Source organism: Pieris napi, chromosome 8 (genome assembly GCF_905475465.1).
Source record: "Pieris napi chromosome 8, ilPieNapi1.2, whole genome shotgun sequence".
NCBI lineage: Eukaryota > Metazoa > Arthropoda > Insecta > Lepidoptera > Pieridae > Pieris > Pieris napi.
In genome coordinates, this window is record NC_062241.1 from 13,202,023 (window position 1) to 13,219,375 (window position 17,353).

The following is a 17,353-nucleotide window of genomic DNA, read 5'->3' on the forward strand; positions in this document are numbered from 1 at the left end:
TAGATTATTTAAATCAACTTTTATCATAACTGTTATTAATGTTGCCGTTCAATGTCTGTTGCATGAGATAGTCACTTTTAGACATGTACAACTAGAATAAGCCTCATTATAAACTTGTCTATTCTTTGTCTTGTCTATTCTTCTGATTAAGTTAAATAGACGCAAAAGTGCCTTATGTATAGAAAAGTCTTGCGTTTACCTTTTATAAACACGATTTCCAAAACGTCAACTTATGTAAATAATGTAATCGACTTGCATTTAGATATGTAGGTACGTAAATTTTGGATATCACTATCATAAAATTGAAAGTACTTATAGCGAAAAATATTTTGCTCTAATAGAGTTTAATTTCAAAAACAGGACTTTATTCATAAATCCGGCTAAAAACGATAACCATCCTTCAAAATTCCCTTAATCCAACTTCTAAGCGTCGTAAACGGTAAACAGAGAATAAGTATGTAAAGGGTATTTCAACAAGAAGTTTGTTTTTCAATTGTGGCAACACCGAGAACGTGATAGTTTTGACATTTAGTTTTTGGCGGTATTCGTAGCAGGTGCTTTGGCAATTATTACAATGAATTCAATTTCGCTCGAAAATCGCATTAAAATAATTCAAATCCACTATAAAAATGGTGGTTCTGTTAAAGTTACATTTCGTAAAATTCGTGATATTTTCGGCCAGCATAATCGTCCTTCTGAGACCGCTGTTAAGAATTTGGTCGCGAAATTTGAGTCGACAGGCTCGGTACAAAATGTGCCAACACCAACACGTGTTCGACCGGGTCGTTCAACAGAAAACATCGCCGCCGTGAGCCACAGTGTTGAAGAAGATCAAAATTTGTCAATTTCACGACGTTCTCAACAATTGGGGTTATCCAAAAGCACAACATGGCGAATTTTGCGAAAGGATTTGGCTTTGAAGCCTTACAAGATTCAACTGGTGCAGGAATTAAAGCTGATCGACCATTCAAATCGCCGCAGATTCGCTCAGTTCATTCAGGAACAACCTGCTGGTTTTTCTGAAAAAATCATTTTTTCAGACGAAGCCCATTTTCATTTGTCAGGGTACGTCAACAAGCAAAATTGTCGCATTTGGGCTTTGCATACTCAACGTGTTACTGTGTGGTGCACTATGTGGTCTGGAGGCGTGATTGGGCCGTTTTTTTTCGAAGATGAGGCTGGAAATGCGGTAACAGTCAATGGATCACGGTATCGCGAGATGTTAACCACTAAATTTTGGCCTATTATTGATGACATGGATATCACTGAAATGTGGTTTCAACAGGACGGTGCCACATGTCACACAGCCAATGAAACGATCAATTTATTACAAACCAAATTTCCCGAGCGCATAATTTCGCGAAATTCAGCTGTTAAGTGGCCAGCCAGATCGTGTGATTTAACACCACTGGATTATTTTTTGTGGGGCTATGTTAAAGACAGAGTCTATACGGAGCCAATCGAATCGATTGCAGCCTTAAAACTCAAAATCCGTGATGTCATTAACGAAATAGACCCTCCATTTTGCCAAAAAGTGATTAAAAATTTTGATGAAAGAATCAACATCTGTCAGCGTGGTCGTGGTGGACATTTGCCAGATATCATTTTTCATTCATAATTGCCAAACTTTTCTCTTTGTAATACAATAAAAATTTTATTCATTTTCCTCTAAATTCATTGTTTTATTTTGTTTTAGAAAACAAAGTTCTTGTTGAAAAACCCTTTATATTCTAAAGGCTTACCTTAGGTTCTGTGAGGGAACACAGGGAACAGTTTTGAGTTTTGATTTTTGATGGACTTGATGTTTACAATTAGCTTAAATGCGGCCGAAACTGTTCTGAGACTGTTGCTGTATCTTTTTAAATTAATAGGTTTTTTTATCAGTTTCTTTAAAGACTGTACCTATATAAGTGTATAAATATTCTAGGAGCAGTGGTCAGAAGCGTACGATAATAATAATTACTGTCCGATGCTACACTACTATCGATATTTTCACTTTGATTCTAAAAATACTCATTTCTTCGTGGCAACATTTTTTTTATATAATAGGGGGGCAAACGAGCTTGCGGGACGACCAAAAAGGGCAGTCTTCGCAGCCCATAGACACCCATTTTAGTGGGTGCGTTGCCGGCCTTTGGAGGTCGCATCTCTGAGGGAAGACCCCCACCGGGAGTCGATTCCACAGTTCGCTAGTTCGCAAAAGAAAATGCCTTGTGAAACGGACTGTGGAAGACTTCCAACCATCAAGATGATGTTGGTGAAATTGTCACTTTTCAAACGAATTTTAATGGATTATAGTTATTATGCTGAATTATACCATCATTTTGCTAACCATATGCGACCGTTTGATGGCCCAGGAGCTTGGGACTAAACCCACCACCAAACAAATTTGTATGAAAATAGTCACGTGACAAAGCATTATACTCTGTAGAATTCTGACAGCTATCATTTTATGTCAGAGAAGGTAAACCTTTTTGGCCGGGCACATTTTTCAATTTCAATACGAGACTGAACATCTGAGTTATAGGCTCATACATTTTATTATTAGTTAGTGTATCCATTTTATTAAGTGCGATAAACCACTTTTAATGTGGAGCAGATTAAAAGTGGTTTAGCGGCGAGTGATAATTACTTCCCTTTTCGTCACAAACAGGAAAAAACGCGCAGTAGACGCACAGTAAAGATAACATTTAATTTTTTTTTAAAGGTTTACTAAACCTGGAATTAGTAGGCAGTGATGCCAACTAAGTAATAAAATAAAGTAATTAAACTTAATTCGATATATATTGTTCGTGATATTGAAATATTTGTTATTTTTGCATTAGGTCAAAACATAAAAAATACGTAGCATTTTTTTATTGCCCTCAAATAAGTCAAATTTTCGGTGGAGAAGTTTTTTAGTAGCCACACTTATGAAATGTCTGTCTAATTCTACGGAATGAAAAATCCGTAAAAATCAGAGTATAGCTAATTGTCAATTGTCATTCCCATACGAATTTAGTTTTTGACTTGGCTGTAAATAAGGTAAGTTTTTGACTTGGCTAAATGGAGTATGGACTCGTTACCTAGCCATAAAATCTTATAAAAATTATAATACACATTGATTCATTTAAATATGTAAAAATACAAACGTTGTGGATTTTTCAAGACGAGAAATGCCTAGAGTGAAAATTGATTATGTTGTTAGTTTTAGCAATGAAGACCCTGTAAGGTTTTAATTTAATATTATTCAAAATACAAGCTTTTTGTAGAAAACCTTGTAAGGCTAAAAACCATTTGAATGAATGATTCAGGGAAACCCAGCGAGTAATCTTCTAGCACCAGATATCACCAAAAGGAAATGGCTCTGCCGAAAGGGAGAAGCGACATGCTCAGTTGTTCTTCAACTGACCAAAGCTGTTCAGGTGGTTTTTTTTTGTATAATGTGTGATAACTTTTTATATTAAATTCTTAATAAACATTAAATAATGTTAATTAAAATAAGTAAATAATATTATTCACAGTCTTAAGACTGTGAATTACTATGTTTGTTTATGTTGAAGTTTAATTATTGTTGAATCTTGAGCACAATTATTGGTAGATACACAAAGCAGGATATATTAAGTTATACATATATTTTTTTCTTTCATTCTTTTGAGGACATTATCTCATCAGTAATTAATTTTATTTGGACCACAAAATTAGGACAAATAGAAACTTACTGACGGATGAATTAGAATTAACTGCACAATCAGCTGTGAAATCAGCAAGCAAATTTTAAAATATAAAATATATAAACATAAACTTTTAGATCTGTATCTATGTATTGTATGTCTGTACATATGATTTAATACTGCTTGTGTTGTTGTTTCAATACTGAACATTACTGTCATAGAACATCTAGATTTTATGAAATAAAATAAAAATTGCAACACAAGTTACAAATATAGAAAATTCCAAATATCACAATTTTCAAAATATCAAATTACCTAACACATGTCAGAATTTAAAGTGTTGTGCAGACCAAATAATATCTGGTCTTCACTGTTATACTTAAAATGATGCCAGATATAATATAAAACTAACAACAACAACTTCTATGTATACATTTTGTACCAGTAACAATTAAAAGTAGTAGAACGTTGAATAGTAACTAGGTAATTGAAATTGGTTGTTTTGATCATGGTTAAATGGATTTGCATAATATCTGAGTCACTACTTTTACTTCATACTGTATTTAAATATTTTAGATCCAGTCAGTACAGATTGGAGCTCACCATACGGCATTAGTTGAAGTGTTGGTTGGACTTTCGGAGAAACCTAACGATCCATTTGAGGTAATTATTTGGTTTAATTAATGAATTGCCTTTTATTAACGGTTAATAATGAGTTTGTTATGATTTATAATTGAAAAAATTAGGTCCTCGTCCCGAGCTGTGTGTTCGTCTCGGCCGGCGAGTCCCGTCGAGGGTCAGGCGTGGATCGCGTCAGGACCTTCTCCGGCGAACAGCTGAGCGCCACGCGACTACGCCCCTGGGACAGACTGCGGGTGGTGTGTTCACAGCCATACAACAAGCACTGCCAGGTGACGCACAGATTAGTGAGTTGTGACACGGGGGACTCTCGACGCACATTCATATTGAACTTTATACAATCGCCTTACAGTATGGCCTTTCCTTCATCCACGTGTTCTCCCCGGAGGAAGGCGCAAAGGCTGCCGGGGGCAGAGGTCCTGTCTTTCCACTGCCTCTGGAGACCACCTCCGACGACGAAGACACTTTCCGCCCCGGAGAGCTGTTCGCGCGCCATCGCCCTCCCACCTCGGCCGTCGCCCTCGCCACCGGTATTTAAGCGTTCATTATTAAAGTCGGAGACTGCCGGGGAAAGGAGGCTTCAGCATTAGACAAATTTCCACAATCTTCTCCAGATGCCAAAATAAGACAAGCGTCGTCCAACGTGCTCAAAAACATCTCCGACCCGTCGACCAGTTTGAGCAAAGTCCCGATCGGTCAAACGACCTCAGGGCGAGATTGCGGAGACTCTGGTCTTTCTCACAAAAATCACGAACAAAAGAGTCAGAAGAGGAAGAGAGAGTCGTGCGATGAAAGAGAAGAGAGGGAGAGCAAAAAGAATGCTCCAAATGAAGAATCAGTCGATAGGAAGCTTTCTCCCAAACGCACCGTGGCCCAGAGTGGTGAGTGATGGTCTTCTAGTCTCTTCGTTTTTAGCCTTCTTGATATTCGATAGCGACTCCTTCTAGCCACGACGGACGACGCGTTCTGCGCCGGCGGCATCCTGCGGGGCGTGGTGTTCACTCTCAGCGGCTACCAGAATCCCCGGAGGGGGCTCCTGCGGGACGCCGCTCTGAGCCTGGGAGCGCGGTATCAGCCCGACTACTCGCCGCGCTGCACGCACCTCGTGTGAGTGACGTTCGAGGTCGAAAGGATCGCCCGAAGAGTTCTGCTCGAATGCGAGATCGTCTCTTTCCCAGATGCGCGTTCCCCAACACGCCGAAGCTCCGAGCGGTGCGAGCGAGCGGCGAGGCGTGCGTGGCCGTGCGCGGAGAGTGGATCGAGGCCTGCGTCCGTTCTCGCCGTCGGATGCCTTGGAGGCCCTACGCGACGGAGCCCCGGCCGCCGGACGTCGCCGACCCCGCCGAGGCGGAAGAGAGCTCGGGTCAGATTTCGCCGCATTTCAATATTTAAGTCCCCTTTAAACCGTTTATTTTACGTTTGGTCGTTTAGGGTCCGACACGGAAGACGAGATCGAGCGCGTGCTCCGAGCGACCGGCGACGCCGACGACGGTGACGTCACCCGCCTCGACTCCCCGCCGCGCGGACGAAGCTCGCGGCTCTCGCCCGACAAGGTATCTCACACGCCGCCCCGCCCCTCCGCCGTGACGCTCGTCGCTGACGTCGTGTTTCGTTTCAGCTGCTGAGCGACTGCTTGGAAGGTTGGACGTGCGGCGTCTGTGACGGCCTTCCCGAGTCGCGCCGGGCCCTGCTGGAGAGGTACCTGCGGGCGTCGGGAGCGGACGTGGCGCCGGAGGGGCGGGCGTCGCACGTGCTGTGCCAGGGCGGACACGAGCGGGAGCGGCACGGGTCGGCCGACCCCCTGCGGCCGGCCTGGCTCTGGGCCGCGCTTCGGCTACGGGCGGCCCCCGACCCCCTTCGGTACTCGCTCTGTCGCGATCCATCGTCCGAGTGAGGCACCGATCGTCTCATATTAAATGCTGCCCCCGGAAATACTCTTTTATTAAAAACAGAACGACGTCGCCACCCCCGATCCCGTCTGATTTCCGCTCGGACATCATCGCTTCCATACCTCCCGGCACGGCATAAACCCTTAGGCTAATTAGGCTGCAGCCTAGGGCGCGACGATCTAGAGGGGCGTGCCCCTCTAGCTATCCTCTGCATCTTCAACTAGACTGAGACAAAACACTAAATGATCTGTGAACTGGATCTACAAGCAGATGGAAAATTTTAGTATCCTAACATTAGTACTACAAAATCTGTCAATAACTCGAAGCAATTTTAGAAAAATCAAAACTAGAAATTGCAATAATGTTAATATGCCTTTCGAACTCTGTGCTCGTAAAGTTAAACACAGCTACGAGCAAGTTCTGTTTCCATCGTTAGTCTTTACAAGACATTACATGCTTATCTTGATACGTTGCGTGACGAAAGAGTTTGAAAATTTTGAATCAGAGGCAATCAAGAGATGCGAAGTGACCACCTTACACAAAAGATGTAAGAAGAAGAAACCAAATTTTCATTTTAATGAAGTTGCGACGGGGCACATTGAGCTAGAAGGGAGGCGATCTTTCATCGTTGATAATTATTATGCAGCTATTAAGAACCGGCAAATTATTTATATGTAATACAGCAAACACAACGTTTCATTTCCTATGGAAACTGCGCTGAATGAACTGAAAATGACGACAGTGAATTTATTAGAGCAAAGCAAAGGAGTTAAAACAATTATTTATGCCACTGATTTAGAAGAAACCTTCGCAGAAGAATGCGTCCATTTGCCGCAGTTTTCAAAATCTGACACCGAGGCCCAGCCTTCGATTCCTACCGGAACCCCAAGGGGTCTGTTGCAGTTGCATGTTCCCGAATGTGGAGATAATATTAAGAATTTTTTTTTGGCAATGAGTGTTACCAACTGCAGGTCTTTTTCAGTACTTACAAGAGTAAAAAGGTACTTGCGCTCCACACTCCGCCAGCAAAAGCTTGCTGCGCTCTCGCAGTCTCGCTTATGTACATAGAGAGTGATTTTAAACAAACTATTGATTTTGAATTTTTTTTGTAAAATATGCAAACGCTAAAGCGTGAAAAAGGCATAAGCTAATAATAATTAGGTACTTAATTACTGAAATTTTAATGATTAACCTAGAGCGGTCTCCGCCTCCCGGGCCAATAATAATTGATGATAATCGTAAAGAATTATTTATTACATGAAATATTTTACAAAACATTTTATCGGACGCCGACGCTTCCACTGAACCGATTCGTACAAATCGATATTTTGAAACTTTTCACTGAGAGGTGAGAAGAGTGAGCTTTTCGTTGAGTTGGAGTTGTGTTTTGATGAGTTGAGCGAGAGTCACCACCTGCAAAAGGAGATTAATATAGAGGCCGATCTGAGGTCGAGGAGTGAACTGAGAGAAAAGACGACACGCACCATGAGCGAGTCTTTGACGCTAGCGTTGAAGGCGGTGGCGAAGGTGTCGGCGGCCATGTTGGGCACGGAGTTGACCAGCTCCAGCAGCTGCCGACCCACCGCGTTGTGCGGCGAGGCGCGTCCCGCCACCACCTCGTCGACGTACTGCAGCACCTGCTCCAGCAGGGATCCCAGGCGCCCCGACGCGTCGGCCACGAGCGTCAGGTCTCCGCCGGGCTGCACCTGGCGGCCCCGCCCGCCCACCGTCTTGGAGCACAGCCGCAGGGCGCCCACCTCGGGCTCGTAGCGGGCCAGCTGCACGTCCACGGGCGTGAACATGCAGCCCTGCTTGCCCCCGGGCACGCCGAGCGCCGCGCACACGTAGCCGCGCAGACCCATGCGCGCGCCGGCCAGAGAAGTGTCCACCGTCACGTGCACGGGCTCGCGACACTCGCGCGCGTAATACTCGTGGATCACCGACGAGTGGTTCGTCACCTCGTTGCCCGTGGCCCACCAGCCTGAGGCGGATAATTGTTTATTTTATTAATACAGAAACTCATTTATTTACTTTTAATAGTAACATAGGGACATCGGTGGTTTCTTAGGACGGATCAGAGTAATACTATTACCCAAAGTTCACTATGACTAGACCAGCAGGATAGAATAGGTCTGGTGAAGCAGGATTAAATTTCCTAGCCTTTTTGGTATTTTTTTATATCTTCATGGAAAACTATACTGTTCCAGAACCAATATAGCCTGTTTTGGTCTTAGTTATTAAGCTTTATAAATTTGTAGAGGAAAGGATTTATAAACACCTTTCCTAATATTCCTAAATTTTAGTTTAATGGCTAAAGGAAAATACAGCCTTTGTATTTTAATACAGACATAGGCTGCCAACTAGAATAAAAAAATATCTGTTGAAGTGTCACATTAAAATTATTAAGTATAGTTCAGTAGTTATCTGCCATGTTATTAATGTTTTAGCAATTGGAGAACTATTACAATAAATTATTGATTTAAACCTAATACTGGACAATTCGCATTCGTAAATTTAAAATAAGAAACAAAATAAAAAATAAATTTTATTACCTACGATACTCTCGGAAGCATTGACTCGCCGATTTAGCTCATATACATCCATGGCATAGTTCAGTTCGGCCTCCACCTGATCGGCATGTTCTTTATGCGGGACACAGAAGCAGTTGGTCACCTCCACCACTCCCTTGTCCGCAGTGCCTGCAACCCAGAAACTTAACCTGTAGGTTTACCAGTTATTATACCAACATATTTATCTAATTTACAAATCCTGTCCATTTACAGCCGCTTGTTAATATTAAGTTTATTCATGGATCAATTATAAAAATGATCAAGTACATTGTAAAAATAAGAGAGAACACATGAAAACCGACAAATGAAACCGCACGGTTAAGGCTATGTAGTTAAAATTTAAACAGTTAAACTAAGAGAAGAAATACCCAATAAGGTGCCGATAACTCGATGTGAATCTGCATTTCGACGTTCGTATGCATCAACAATTTGAAATAATACAACAGGATGAATTTTAACAGCTAGGTTGAGCGCCATGTTGACGTTTAAAAGAAATATTAGCACAGATTCTGTGCCACAGAATGCTTTTGCAGATAAAACTCTTATAAAAATACAGAATGACGGATGACAAAGTAATAGTTTTTCAAGGACTAGGGGGCCTTATTCAAGAATGAGCCTTATTAGTAGTGTATGTGGAAAGTCAAAAACTAAATTTGTATGAAAATTACAAGGATTAGCATTGCATTCAGATTTTTCTATGAAAAAGCACTAGTATATTTCCTTTACGAAACCAGCTGCATCTATGTTATTTGCTGGTCTATATAGTTATGGAGTCTGTCGTTTTATATGTGTTGTGAGGTGTGAGATAAGAGAGTAGTCTCATGGCAATATAGTGGCATATAGATATACATTATGAAGTTACGTATACGTAGACGGACTATGGTATAGACAAGGCATCAGCGTACAGCGTGTGAGATAGCGAATGATCGACATAATATGTCGTATTTACAGTTTTAATTCATTGAAGATTGCTTATTATTGACCAAAATACATATTCGAATGAATAATTCTTGAATAAAGTTACTGAGTCGTGACAAAATAAGCTACTTACCGATGAAAGGTTATGTTTGGTTCTTTACGTTCACTATAGCTTTTACAGCCAATTATGCAAAAATTCACCATGACTGAAACTTTAAATACACCTCTTATAAGGATAAAGTCTTAAAATATGGGTTTGACTTGGGTTTCACAGATTTATCAGTAAGCGGTGAAAACTTGTTTACCACCAAGGGCTCGGTGGTAAACAAATAAAACCCGATACGCAAATAGAGACAGAAAAACTGATTCTCTGTTTCGCTCGCACTTAAGTATTTCACGTGAATGCCTTCTCTCTTTAGTTATTATTGTTATTAAAGAAGCTCATCTAGTTCTATACTCTACCTACGATTTAAGCCCATTTAGATTACACTCTTTGGCCTAAAGGTCTAGATACCAGGCCATAAACTCCAAAAAAAAAAATGATTACACTCTTTTTTAAGCTTTAGTCTGTGACCAAAGTAATGTTATGTAAACAAAGGTTAAAAACCTTTAGTATTGTACCAGAATATTTTCTCATATTATAGTTTTCTAAATGTTAGCGTTACACTTACGTTACCAATAGTATATGTTATTTTCTTCATATATTCAATAAAATGTTTCGACATATCTTTCAAGTCTCAAAACCTATGAGAGGGAAATTGGTTAGTAAATGTGACAAACGTCTGATTATGTTTAAACGTGCTCGCTACCTGTAATATTATAAATAACATGATAAATGAATATTCCAATTTAAAACAGATACGTGCAGTAGGTGGAAGCGGCAGTGCATTTGAAAATAATAGCGTTACAAAAGAACAACAACTGACAGAGGCATTGAAGAGAGCAATGCCTGGCATTTCATATGTGTGTGTAGAAGATATATCTGGAGGTTGTGGAGCTATGTATGAGGTAAGTAGCCAACATTAGTCCCGGCGGACTTATAAATGGGTTTGGTGCATTAAAGTATTCCGTATTTTATACATTACTTACATTGTTTTTATTCCTCCAGTTTTATATCTCAAAAATGTTATAATTTCAGATAAGTGTAGAAGCAAAGGAGTTTATTGGTTTATCAAGAGTGAAACAACACAGGCTTGTAACTGAAACCTTAAAAAGTGAAATAGCAGAAATGCATGGTATTAGAATTCACACAACTCCATCATCATCATCATCTAAAAACTAGAAATCACCATTTTAAAATAGAGTATATCTGTGCATTGGCTGTGTTAATATAATGTTTATCAAACAATATCAACTTTGTTTTATTTAGTATGTGCACAACTATTTTCTGCACACAATAATTTATAGAGCAAGAGCCTACAATGGCCAGACACTTGTTATTTTATAAAAACTGAAGGTTTATCTGTTTGTTTCCATTTTCCAACACAAGTAAGAATCAGAAAACAGGTAGTTAAAGCTGTGTAAAATACCTAGGTAACACTGAAAATGTTTAGAAAATGAAAAACGGCTTAAAGTAGAAAGTTTATTGTTTTTCGAAGTAATATCCCTTCCTCTCTACACATCGTCGCATTTGATAGAACCACTGAGAAAAGCAGTGGGCCCATTCATCCTTAGGGGTCTCTTCTATGGCATTTTACAGGGCTCGTAAAGCGAATACCTCGAATTTTATCATAAGTTCTTAGAAATAAATGAAAGTAGAAGGGCGCCAGGTCAGGACTGATGACTCGACTGATCTCGACACCTGCCATAGTCAAATATTCAGCAGTCCGTTTTGCGGAGTGCGCTGAAGCATCGTCTATGAATTGATTGTTGGAGGATCCTGGTTCGAGGGCGCTGTTGTCGAATTTTTTCCAAGACAACAGGCAAACAGCGATTGACATACCAGTCTGCAGTAAATGTCCTTCCATCTTCTAGCACAACTGTCGCGAAATGATCAAAGAATAAGGCAATCATTTTTTTCCCTGACTTCTTCCTTTCTTTACCTTAGTTGGCCGATCCTCGAAAGGAAACACCCACTGAGCTGATTATCTGTTGGTTTCGGTTTCGTAGCAATATATCCAGCTTTCATCACCTGTGACTATGTCAAATACAGCATTTGAGTCACCGCCGTTGAACTTATCTAACATTTGGCGACACCAGTCCATGCGGTTAGAGTATGGTGAATACTGTAATCGACGGGCGACGACCAGAAACACCTGGTACAAAGCATCCAGACGCCTAAATGTTCGTGTAATATTATTTTTTGAACTTGACTCATAGATACCAATGCCTAGGCTTGCCCGTATCTGCTGAATGCTGATAGATCACTCTCTTGTCTTCCTCTATCATGCGTCGCACTGCACTGATGTAATCTTCAGTCAGTAGTCGCTGTTAAAGGACGTTTCACGCGGATTATCATTGAGATTGCTACGTCCACGCCAAAACCAATTGTAAATAGTGGCACGAGATGGGGCTTCATTTAGAAAAGCTAGTCGCAGCCGGTCATAGCTTTGCTGTTGAGTTAGCCCACAACGAAAGTCATAATAAATTATAAATCATTCACCGAAAATTTTCTCGCGTTAGGTTCATTTTCACGAATAACAAGAGTTTTAGATTTGCCGCCAATTCACAAAAACAAATGACAAATGAATGCAATATACTACATTAGGTCATCTAAAGCCGGGTCCACATTTGTAGCATTTCGGTGTATCGTATCTCCGTTGCGTGGCTTCGGCGCGTATCATGATCGTTAGTTTGGACGCAAAATGATACCCGTTTATGATACATGCCGTATCGGATACGGCCCGATCCGCACTAAGCGCGTATCTTGATACACCTCGTATCCGATACGCGTATCACGATCGGTGGTATGGACGTATTTTGATACTGTATCGCGATACGATACTTGATACACCGCGAACCATCCTGTGTCGGTTTTTTCGCGATCATCAAAGGGAATACACAACATCAATGGGTGACATGCGAGTGAAATTTTTGTATTTTCCGCTGGTATGCTGAAATTTTAAATCTCGCAGCAATGGTATTCCACCATGTTTGTTTCGGTTTCTAAACACTTCCAGCGCCGTCTACGTCTAGATTTAACTTTTTTTAAAGTACTATTAATGATAATATAACAGGCGCTAGTCACCGCCAAACTGTGAGCAATTGCTGACATGGCTAAACCGTTTGGGAACGAAGACATGACTGAACATTACGAGAAGGGAAAGGTGCACTGAAAGACACGCGCATCATGATACATCGGAAGAAAAGTGAAGCGTCTATATTTGTAAAGTTAAAGCCGATACACTGACATGATACAGCATTTGATAAGTATGGACGCGTTTTTTACAAGATACGCCTTAAATATACGACATGGACAAAATGAGCGTCCATATTTATGATACAGATACTAGATACGATACGACTGATCGTGATACGTCAACATGCTACAAATGTGGACCCAGCTTAAGAGTTCTATGATTACTACAGTACAATATAAACATGGCTTTGAGGTTAAATGGTGGATGGACCAAATAAATAAAGGCAAAGGGTGAAATGTAACATTTATTGCAACCATAAGGATATAACAAAGGCGGGCTACGGACTACGAGTACAGGCGGACGGTGCCGTCGGCGCCGGCGGCGGCCAGCCAGGGCTGCGTGGGGTGGAAGCGCAGGTCCAGCACGCACAGGTCTTCGCGGCGCTCCGGACCCCGCAGCTGCTTCAGCGGAACCAGCAGCGGGTTCTGCGTCAGTTCCTGGTACACCATACCGTGCGACACCACGATGCGCTCGTCGTCGCCGGCCGACGCGAACAGCGGGTACCGCGGGTGGAAAGCCACGGCCCTCACGGCCCCTCCGTGCAGGCGCAGCGTCTGGTAGGGCTCGCCCGACAGCTCCAGGTCGAACCAGACCAGCTTGCGGTCGTACGACCCCACGAGCACGTTGTCGCCGCCCGGGTGCACCGCCACCGAGCTCACCCACTGGGCGCCCGTGAGCAGCTTGCGCACCAGCTGCTGCTTCACCAGGTCGTACACTCGCACGGCGCGCTGAGTCGCCACGAGCAGCCGCGGATCGCGCGGGTGGAACACCGCGCACTGCACCAGCCCTTTGGCCGTGCGGAAGGGCAGCTGCGATCTCCGCCGCGAAACCTGGTGCACGAGCACGGCGCGCGCTCCGCCGTCGCGCACCGTCGCCGCCAGGTAGTCGCCGCGCGCGTGCCACGCCACGTGCGCCAGCGGCCCCAGGTGCCGCACGGCGAGCCGCACGCCGCGCGCCCAGCTCGCCTCGTCGACCTCCTCCCATTTGACGGCGGCGCGCGTGCGCTCGTCCATCTGCACGTCGTGCGCGGGCGGCGCGTCGCGCAGAAGGCGGTCGGTGCGCTCGGCCACGCGGTGCGCGCCCACGTCCGCCCCCGGGTTGAGCAGAAGCAGCCGCGCGCCGGCCGCCGCCGCCACGAGGCTGAGGCCGGCCACGGGAGTCCAGCGCGCCGCCGCCGCCGGCTCGCCCAGCGCCAGCGTGCGCAGGCAGCGGCCCGAGGCGACCTCCCAGACGCGCACGGTGCCGTCCTCGCCGGCGGTGAGCGCGTACTGGCCGGCCGGGTCGAAGTCGACGCTGCGCACGAGGCCCTCGTGGCCCGAGAGGCGCAGCACCTCGGCGGTGGGGAAGGGCTGCAGGTCTCGCGGCGAAGGCAGCTTCGGCACGAGGTCGTCGGCGCGGATGGTGAGGCGCATCTTGAGCGCTCGCGGCGCCAGGTACAGGTCGAGGCAGCGCAGGAAGCGCTCGCGCGTGAACCGCTCGTAGGCCGGCACCTCGCGGAGGGACGCGTGTCGCGTCGGCAGGAAGGTGTACTTGCGCTTCCACGGCGTCTCCCGCAGCTTCTCCCACTCCTTCGTCTGCAACGCGAGAGAGAAGCGACGTAGGGCGGGGGACGATCGCGCCGAGACGCGTCGGTCGCTCGACCGAGAAGAATGGACGAACCTCTTTGCGGTCGAGCAGGTACTCGGGCGGAGGGTTGTAGCTCTCGGCGTGGGCGGGCGGCGGCCGCCGCGGGGCGGGCAGGTGGCGAGGCGCCGCTCGGCGCGACACGGCGTCGTCGGAGCCCCAAAGGTCGTAGAAAGCGCGGGCGCGGGCGGCGCGGCGCCGGGCGGCGATCTCTCGGCGCGTGTGGCTCCAGCCCATCTTCAGCGCGTGCACGAGGCGCGCCACCTGCATCTGCTCGGAGCGCGAGGGCAGGAACGAGCGCTTGTGCTCGGGGAAGGCGCGCAGCGGAGTCGCCAACACCTCGCGGGTGAACCACTCGGTCCAAGGCTGTCCGCATGAGAGAGGAGAGTGTAAAAATGCTGATGATCTTTTTGAAGTCGATTTTGTGGAAGTACACTTCAACAGCCCGGTCACTGCGCGCCCTCACCTCGTATTCGTCGTGGGTCTCCGAAGGGACGTTACCGTTTCGGATCCTCTCTATGAGCTTCAAGTCGTCTTTGGACAAGATGACGTCCTGACCCGTGGAAGGATCTTTGACCGTTCGCCAAAACTCAGGGTCTTCACATTTTCTGTAAGAGAATAGGAAATATATAAGAGACGTCTCTATAAAAACGGACACGCCCCGCAGCGTGCAAATTCTGAAAAATGCAGCGACCTGAGGAAGTCGTCGATGAGGTCGCGGCGCTGCGGCCTCGCTATGCGGCGAGCGTCGAGGTCGTAGCCCAGATGCGGGAACTCGTCGTACCACCAAGAGGGCACGTCGCCCGCCGTGTTCACGCGCTCTTCCTCGTCGCTCGAGTCGCCGGATTCGTACTCGTCTGCAGAAACCAGCCGTTATCAGCTTTTACTTGAAAAGAATAAGCCACTCCCACTTTGGTTGCGTCTCTGTCACTCACCTTTCTGCTGCACCGGTTGTGAAGTCACATTAGAATGTATTTCGTTTGATAGTTTTTGTATGGAGTCTGAGACTTTACTTTTTATTTGGTTTGTCATACTTTTTTTCCTTAGATCCTTCTTTTTATCGACACTTTTCTTTTTATCTTGTGTATCGTCACTGGATCCTAGTGTCGGCCCTACGGACTCCGATCCACTGTCTTCGCTCTCTTCGTCGGAATCATTTTCACTATCTGTCAATTCCTAAAATGTAACACTTTTTTGTATGCATTGTAATGTTTCAGTTCAGAAACATTACAATGCATACAAATTTCATTAACTATACTGCCCAAGACATTAAAGTGTGCACGGAATTACAACAGACAGCCGTATAGCAGAATACCTCTTATAAGATAGATATTGAGACTTGTTAGTATAAGATAATCAAATCAGGGTTAAGATGAGTTGAAGCCAAGCCAAGATTACATAATCATATTCAGAAACATTGTAATCGTCAACATTCTATGCTATAGCTTGCACTAAGTCTTGTCATGAAAAATATATGGTAAATGAATTATAGTTACTTATTTAAAATGTATGCAAACTAATGTTCTATTTAAATTTTTCACCTCTTATTTAAAAAAATGATATGTACATAATATTACATTTCCTACAGGTAACCTGGACAGTAATTTATCTCATAATTTCATAAAAGTCCTTTCAAAAGTTCTCATAGAACTTTAAATCATTACAGACAAAATATTCCTAGGTTAGTTTTTAATAGATCCAAAAGATCTCACTACACATAAAATAAAAGGATATAACATTTATTTTCTAAATTATATTATGATACTTACTGAGGATTCATCCGCAGAGTGGTCTGAGCTATTATCGCCCAGAAGGGAGTCAACATCATTATCAAACAAAACTTTCTGCAAAAAATATTACAAAACAGTTATTAAAATAATGCAGTAGAACAGAGAGAAATTCACATCACACAAATTGGTGTTTGCCATTAAGCTAACTCGGATAAAATGTTAAACATTGAAATGTAACTCTGTTTTTACAAGTTACATTATAGGAAGTCTTATAATAATGTAAATTAAGTTAATATCATAATAATAATATCATATAATATCTAACATCTTGTTCTGTATCTGATTTCTCGTCTGACTCGTGTTCAGAATCAGTTCCATCCTCTTCATTGTCTAATTCACCTTTTAATAAGTCTTCGTCTTTATCACTACTTTCATTTTCCTGAAAGTTAAAATATACAAAATTAATATTTACTTCACAGGTAATTGAGCAAGTATCTTTTCAGATAATATATTTTCCTTACTTCTTGTGTTGTTCTATTACCGCATGGTTTAATAGCCCCGTCATACTCTATCTTTCGTTTTAACAAACCAGTTCGGAATGGAGGCATTTTAAAATCATACTCTTATAATAAAACTTAAAATTATAAATAGTATTCGCTTATTAAAATTAAAAAATATTGCATTTGTAATTTGTATACATTAATAAACACGTGCACTAGAATACAACACACTTGACACTATTTTTTTTTTTTTTGGACACTTGACACTACACGGTACAGACACATAGAATATATCTTATAAACCACAGATCTTGTAGAACTATAGTTCTACAGTTGTCACAACTCACAGTGGACAGCGGACACCTATCTACAAATAGTATTTGTGCGTTTTCCAATTACAGAGCATTTTGCGACTCAGTGCCGCACAATGCCGCATAATGCTGAAGCTTAATTGGAACGTGAATTAGTTTTC

At 43.4% G+C, this 17,353-nt stretch overlaps 4 protein-coding genes across 5 annotated transcripts; 2 read left to right on the top strand and 2 right to left on the bottom strand.

The window, feature by feature from the left end:
* Positions 1-3,058: 3,058 nt before the first annotated feature.
* On the top strand, positions 3,059-6,224 carry LOC125051606 (DNA repair protein XRCC1). Of its 2 annotated transcripts, XM_047652045.1 has the most exons (10): positions 3,059-3,206; positions 3,294-3,404; positions 4,230-4,316; positions 4,400-4,564; positions 4,645-4,822; positions 4,907-5,173; positions 5,240-5,399; positions 5,471-5,655; positions 5,724-5,845; positions 5,911-6,224. In XM_047652045.1, the coding sequence occupies exons 1-10, from the start codon at positions 3,156-3,158 to the stop codon at positions 6,184-6,186; spliced, it is 1,602 nt and encodes a 533-aa protein (XP_047508001.1). In that variant the 5' UTR covers positions 3,059-3,155; the 3' UTR covers positions 6,187-6,224. The 2 variants fall into 2 exon arrangements, with proteins under 2 accessions (XP_047508001.1, XP_047508002.1); XM_047652046.1 differs by lacking the exon at positions 3,294-3,404.
* Positions 6,225-7,414: 1,190 nt separating this feature from the next.
* LOC125051607 (eukaryotic translation initiation factor 3 subunit F) lies at positions 7,415-9,275 on the bottom strand. The gene is made up of 4 exons (XM_047652047.1): positions 9,120-9,275; positions 8,734-8,880; positions 7,666-8,162; positions 7,415-7,594 (listed from the first exon to the last, which is right to left on the bottom strand). Exons 1-4 carry the CDS (start codon positions 9,226-9,228, stop codon positions 7,520-7,522), a joined length of 828 nt encoding a protein of 275 aa, XP_047508003.1. The 5' UTR covers positions 9,229-9,275; the 3' UTR covers positions 7,415-7,519.
* Positions 9,276-10,223: 948 nt separating this feature from the next.
* Positions 10,224-11,019, top strand: LOC125051608 (bolA-like protein 3). The gene is made up of 3 exons (XM_047652048.1): positions 10,224-10,430; positions 10,528-10,677; positions 10,808-11,019. Exons 1-3 carry the CDS (start codon positions 10,383-10,385, stop codon positions 10,949-10,951), a joined length of 342 nt encoding a protein of 113 aa, XP_047508004.1. The 5' UTR covers positions 10,224-10,382; the 3' UTR covers positions 10,952-11,019.
* A 2,240-nt stretch (positions 11,020-13,259) lies between these two features.
* Positions 13,260-17,134, bottom strand: LOC125051848 (ribosome biogenesis protein BOP1 homolog). Its single transcript, XM_047652435.1, has 8 exons — positions 16,903-17,134; positions 16,707-16,820; positions 16,421-16,495; positions 15,587-15,827; positions 15,346-15,508; positions 15,118-15,259; positions 14,688-15,017; positions 13,260-14,602 (listed from the first exon to the last, which is right to left on the bottom strand). The coding sequence occupies exons 1-8, from the start codon at positions 16,987-16,989 to the stop codon at positions 13,313-13,315; spliced, it is 2,442 nt and encodes an 813-aa protein (XP_047508391.1). The 5' UTR covers positions 16,990-17,134; the 3' UTR covers positions 13,260-13,312.
* Between the last annotated feature and the right edge of the window lie 219 nt (positions 17,135-17,353).

What these genes read in the sequence shown, in the direction of transcription:
- LOC125051608 (XM_047652048.1), top strand. Translation starts at nt 10,383, where the DNA reads ATGTTTCGACATATCTTTCAAGTCTCAAAACCTATGAGAGGGAAATTG. An exon ending in AACCTATGAGAGGGAAATTG is followed by an intron (nt 10,431 to 10,527) that starts GTTAGTAAATGT and finishes AATTTAAAACAG; the next exon opens with ATACGTGCAGTAGGTGGAAG. An exon ending in GTTGTGGAGCTATGTATGAG is followed by an intron (nt 10,678 to 10,807) that starts GTAAGTAGCCAA and finishes TTATAATTTCAG; the next exon opens with ATAAGTGTAGAAGCAAAGGA.
- LOC125051607 (XM_047652047.1), bottom strand. Translation starts at nt 9,228, where the DNA reads ATGGCGCTCAACCTAGCTGTTAAAATTCATCCTGTTGTATTATTTCAA. An exon ending in AGTTATCGGCACCTTATTGG is followed by an intron (nt 8,881 to 9,119) that starts GTATTTCTTCTC and finishes TCTGGGTTGCAG; the next exon opens with GCACTGCGGACAAGGGAGTG. An exon ending in TGCTTCCGAGAGTATCGTAG is followed by an intron (nt 8,163 to 8,733) that starts GTAATAAAATTT and finishes TATCCGCCTCAG; the next exon opens with GCTGGTGGGCCACGGGCAAC.
- LOC125051606 (XM_047652045.1), top strand. Translation starts at nt 3,156, where the DNA reads ATGCCTAGAGTGAAAATTGATTATGTTGTTAGTTTTAGCAATGAAGAC. An exon ending in GTTTTAGCAATGAAGACCCT is followed by an intron (nt 3,207 to 3,293) that starts GTAAGGTTTTAA and finishes TGAATGATTCAG; the next exon opens with GGAAACCCAGCGAGTAATCT. An exon ending in CATACAACAAGCACTGCCAG is followed by an intron (nt 4,565 to 4,644) that starts GTGACGCACAGA and finishes ATCGCCTTACAG; the next exon opens with TATGGCCTTTCCTTCATCCA.
- LOC125051848 (XM_047652435.1), bottom strand. Translation starts at nt 16,989, where the DNA reads ATGCCTCCATTCCGAACTGGTTTGTTAAAACGAAAGATAGAGTATGAC. An exon ending in ACAACCGGTGCAGCAGAAAG is followed by an intron (nt 15,509 to 15,586) that starts GTGAGTGACAGA and finishes TGGTTTCTGCAG; the next exon opens with ACGAGTACGAATCCGGCGAC. An exon ending in ACCTGCTCGACCGCAAAGAG is followed by an intron (nt 14,603 to 14,687) that starts GTTCGTCCATTC and finishes CTCGCGTTGCAG; the next exon opens with ACGAAGGAGTGGGAGAAGCT.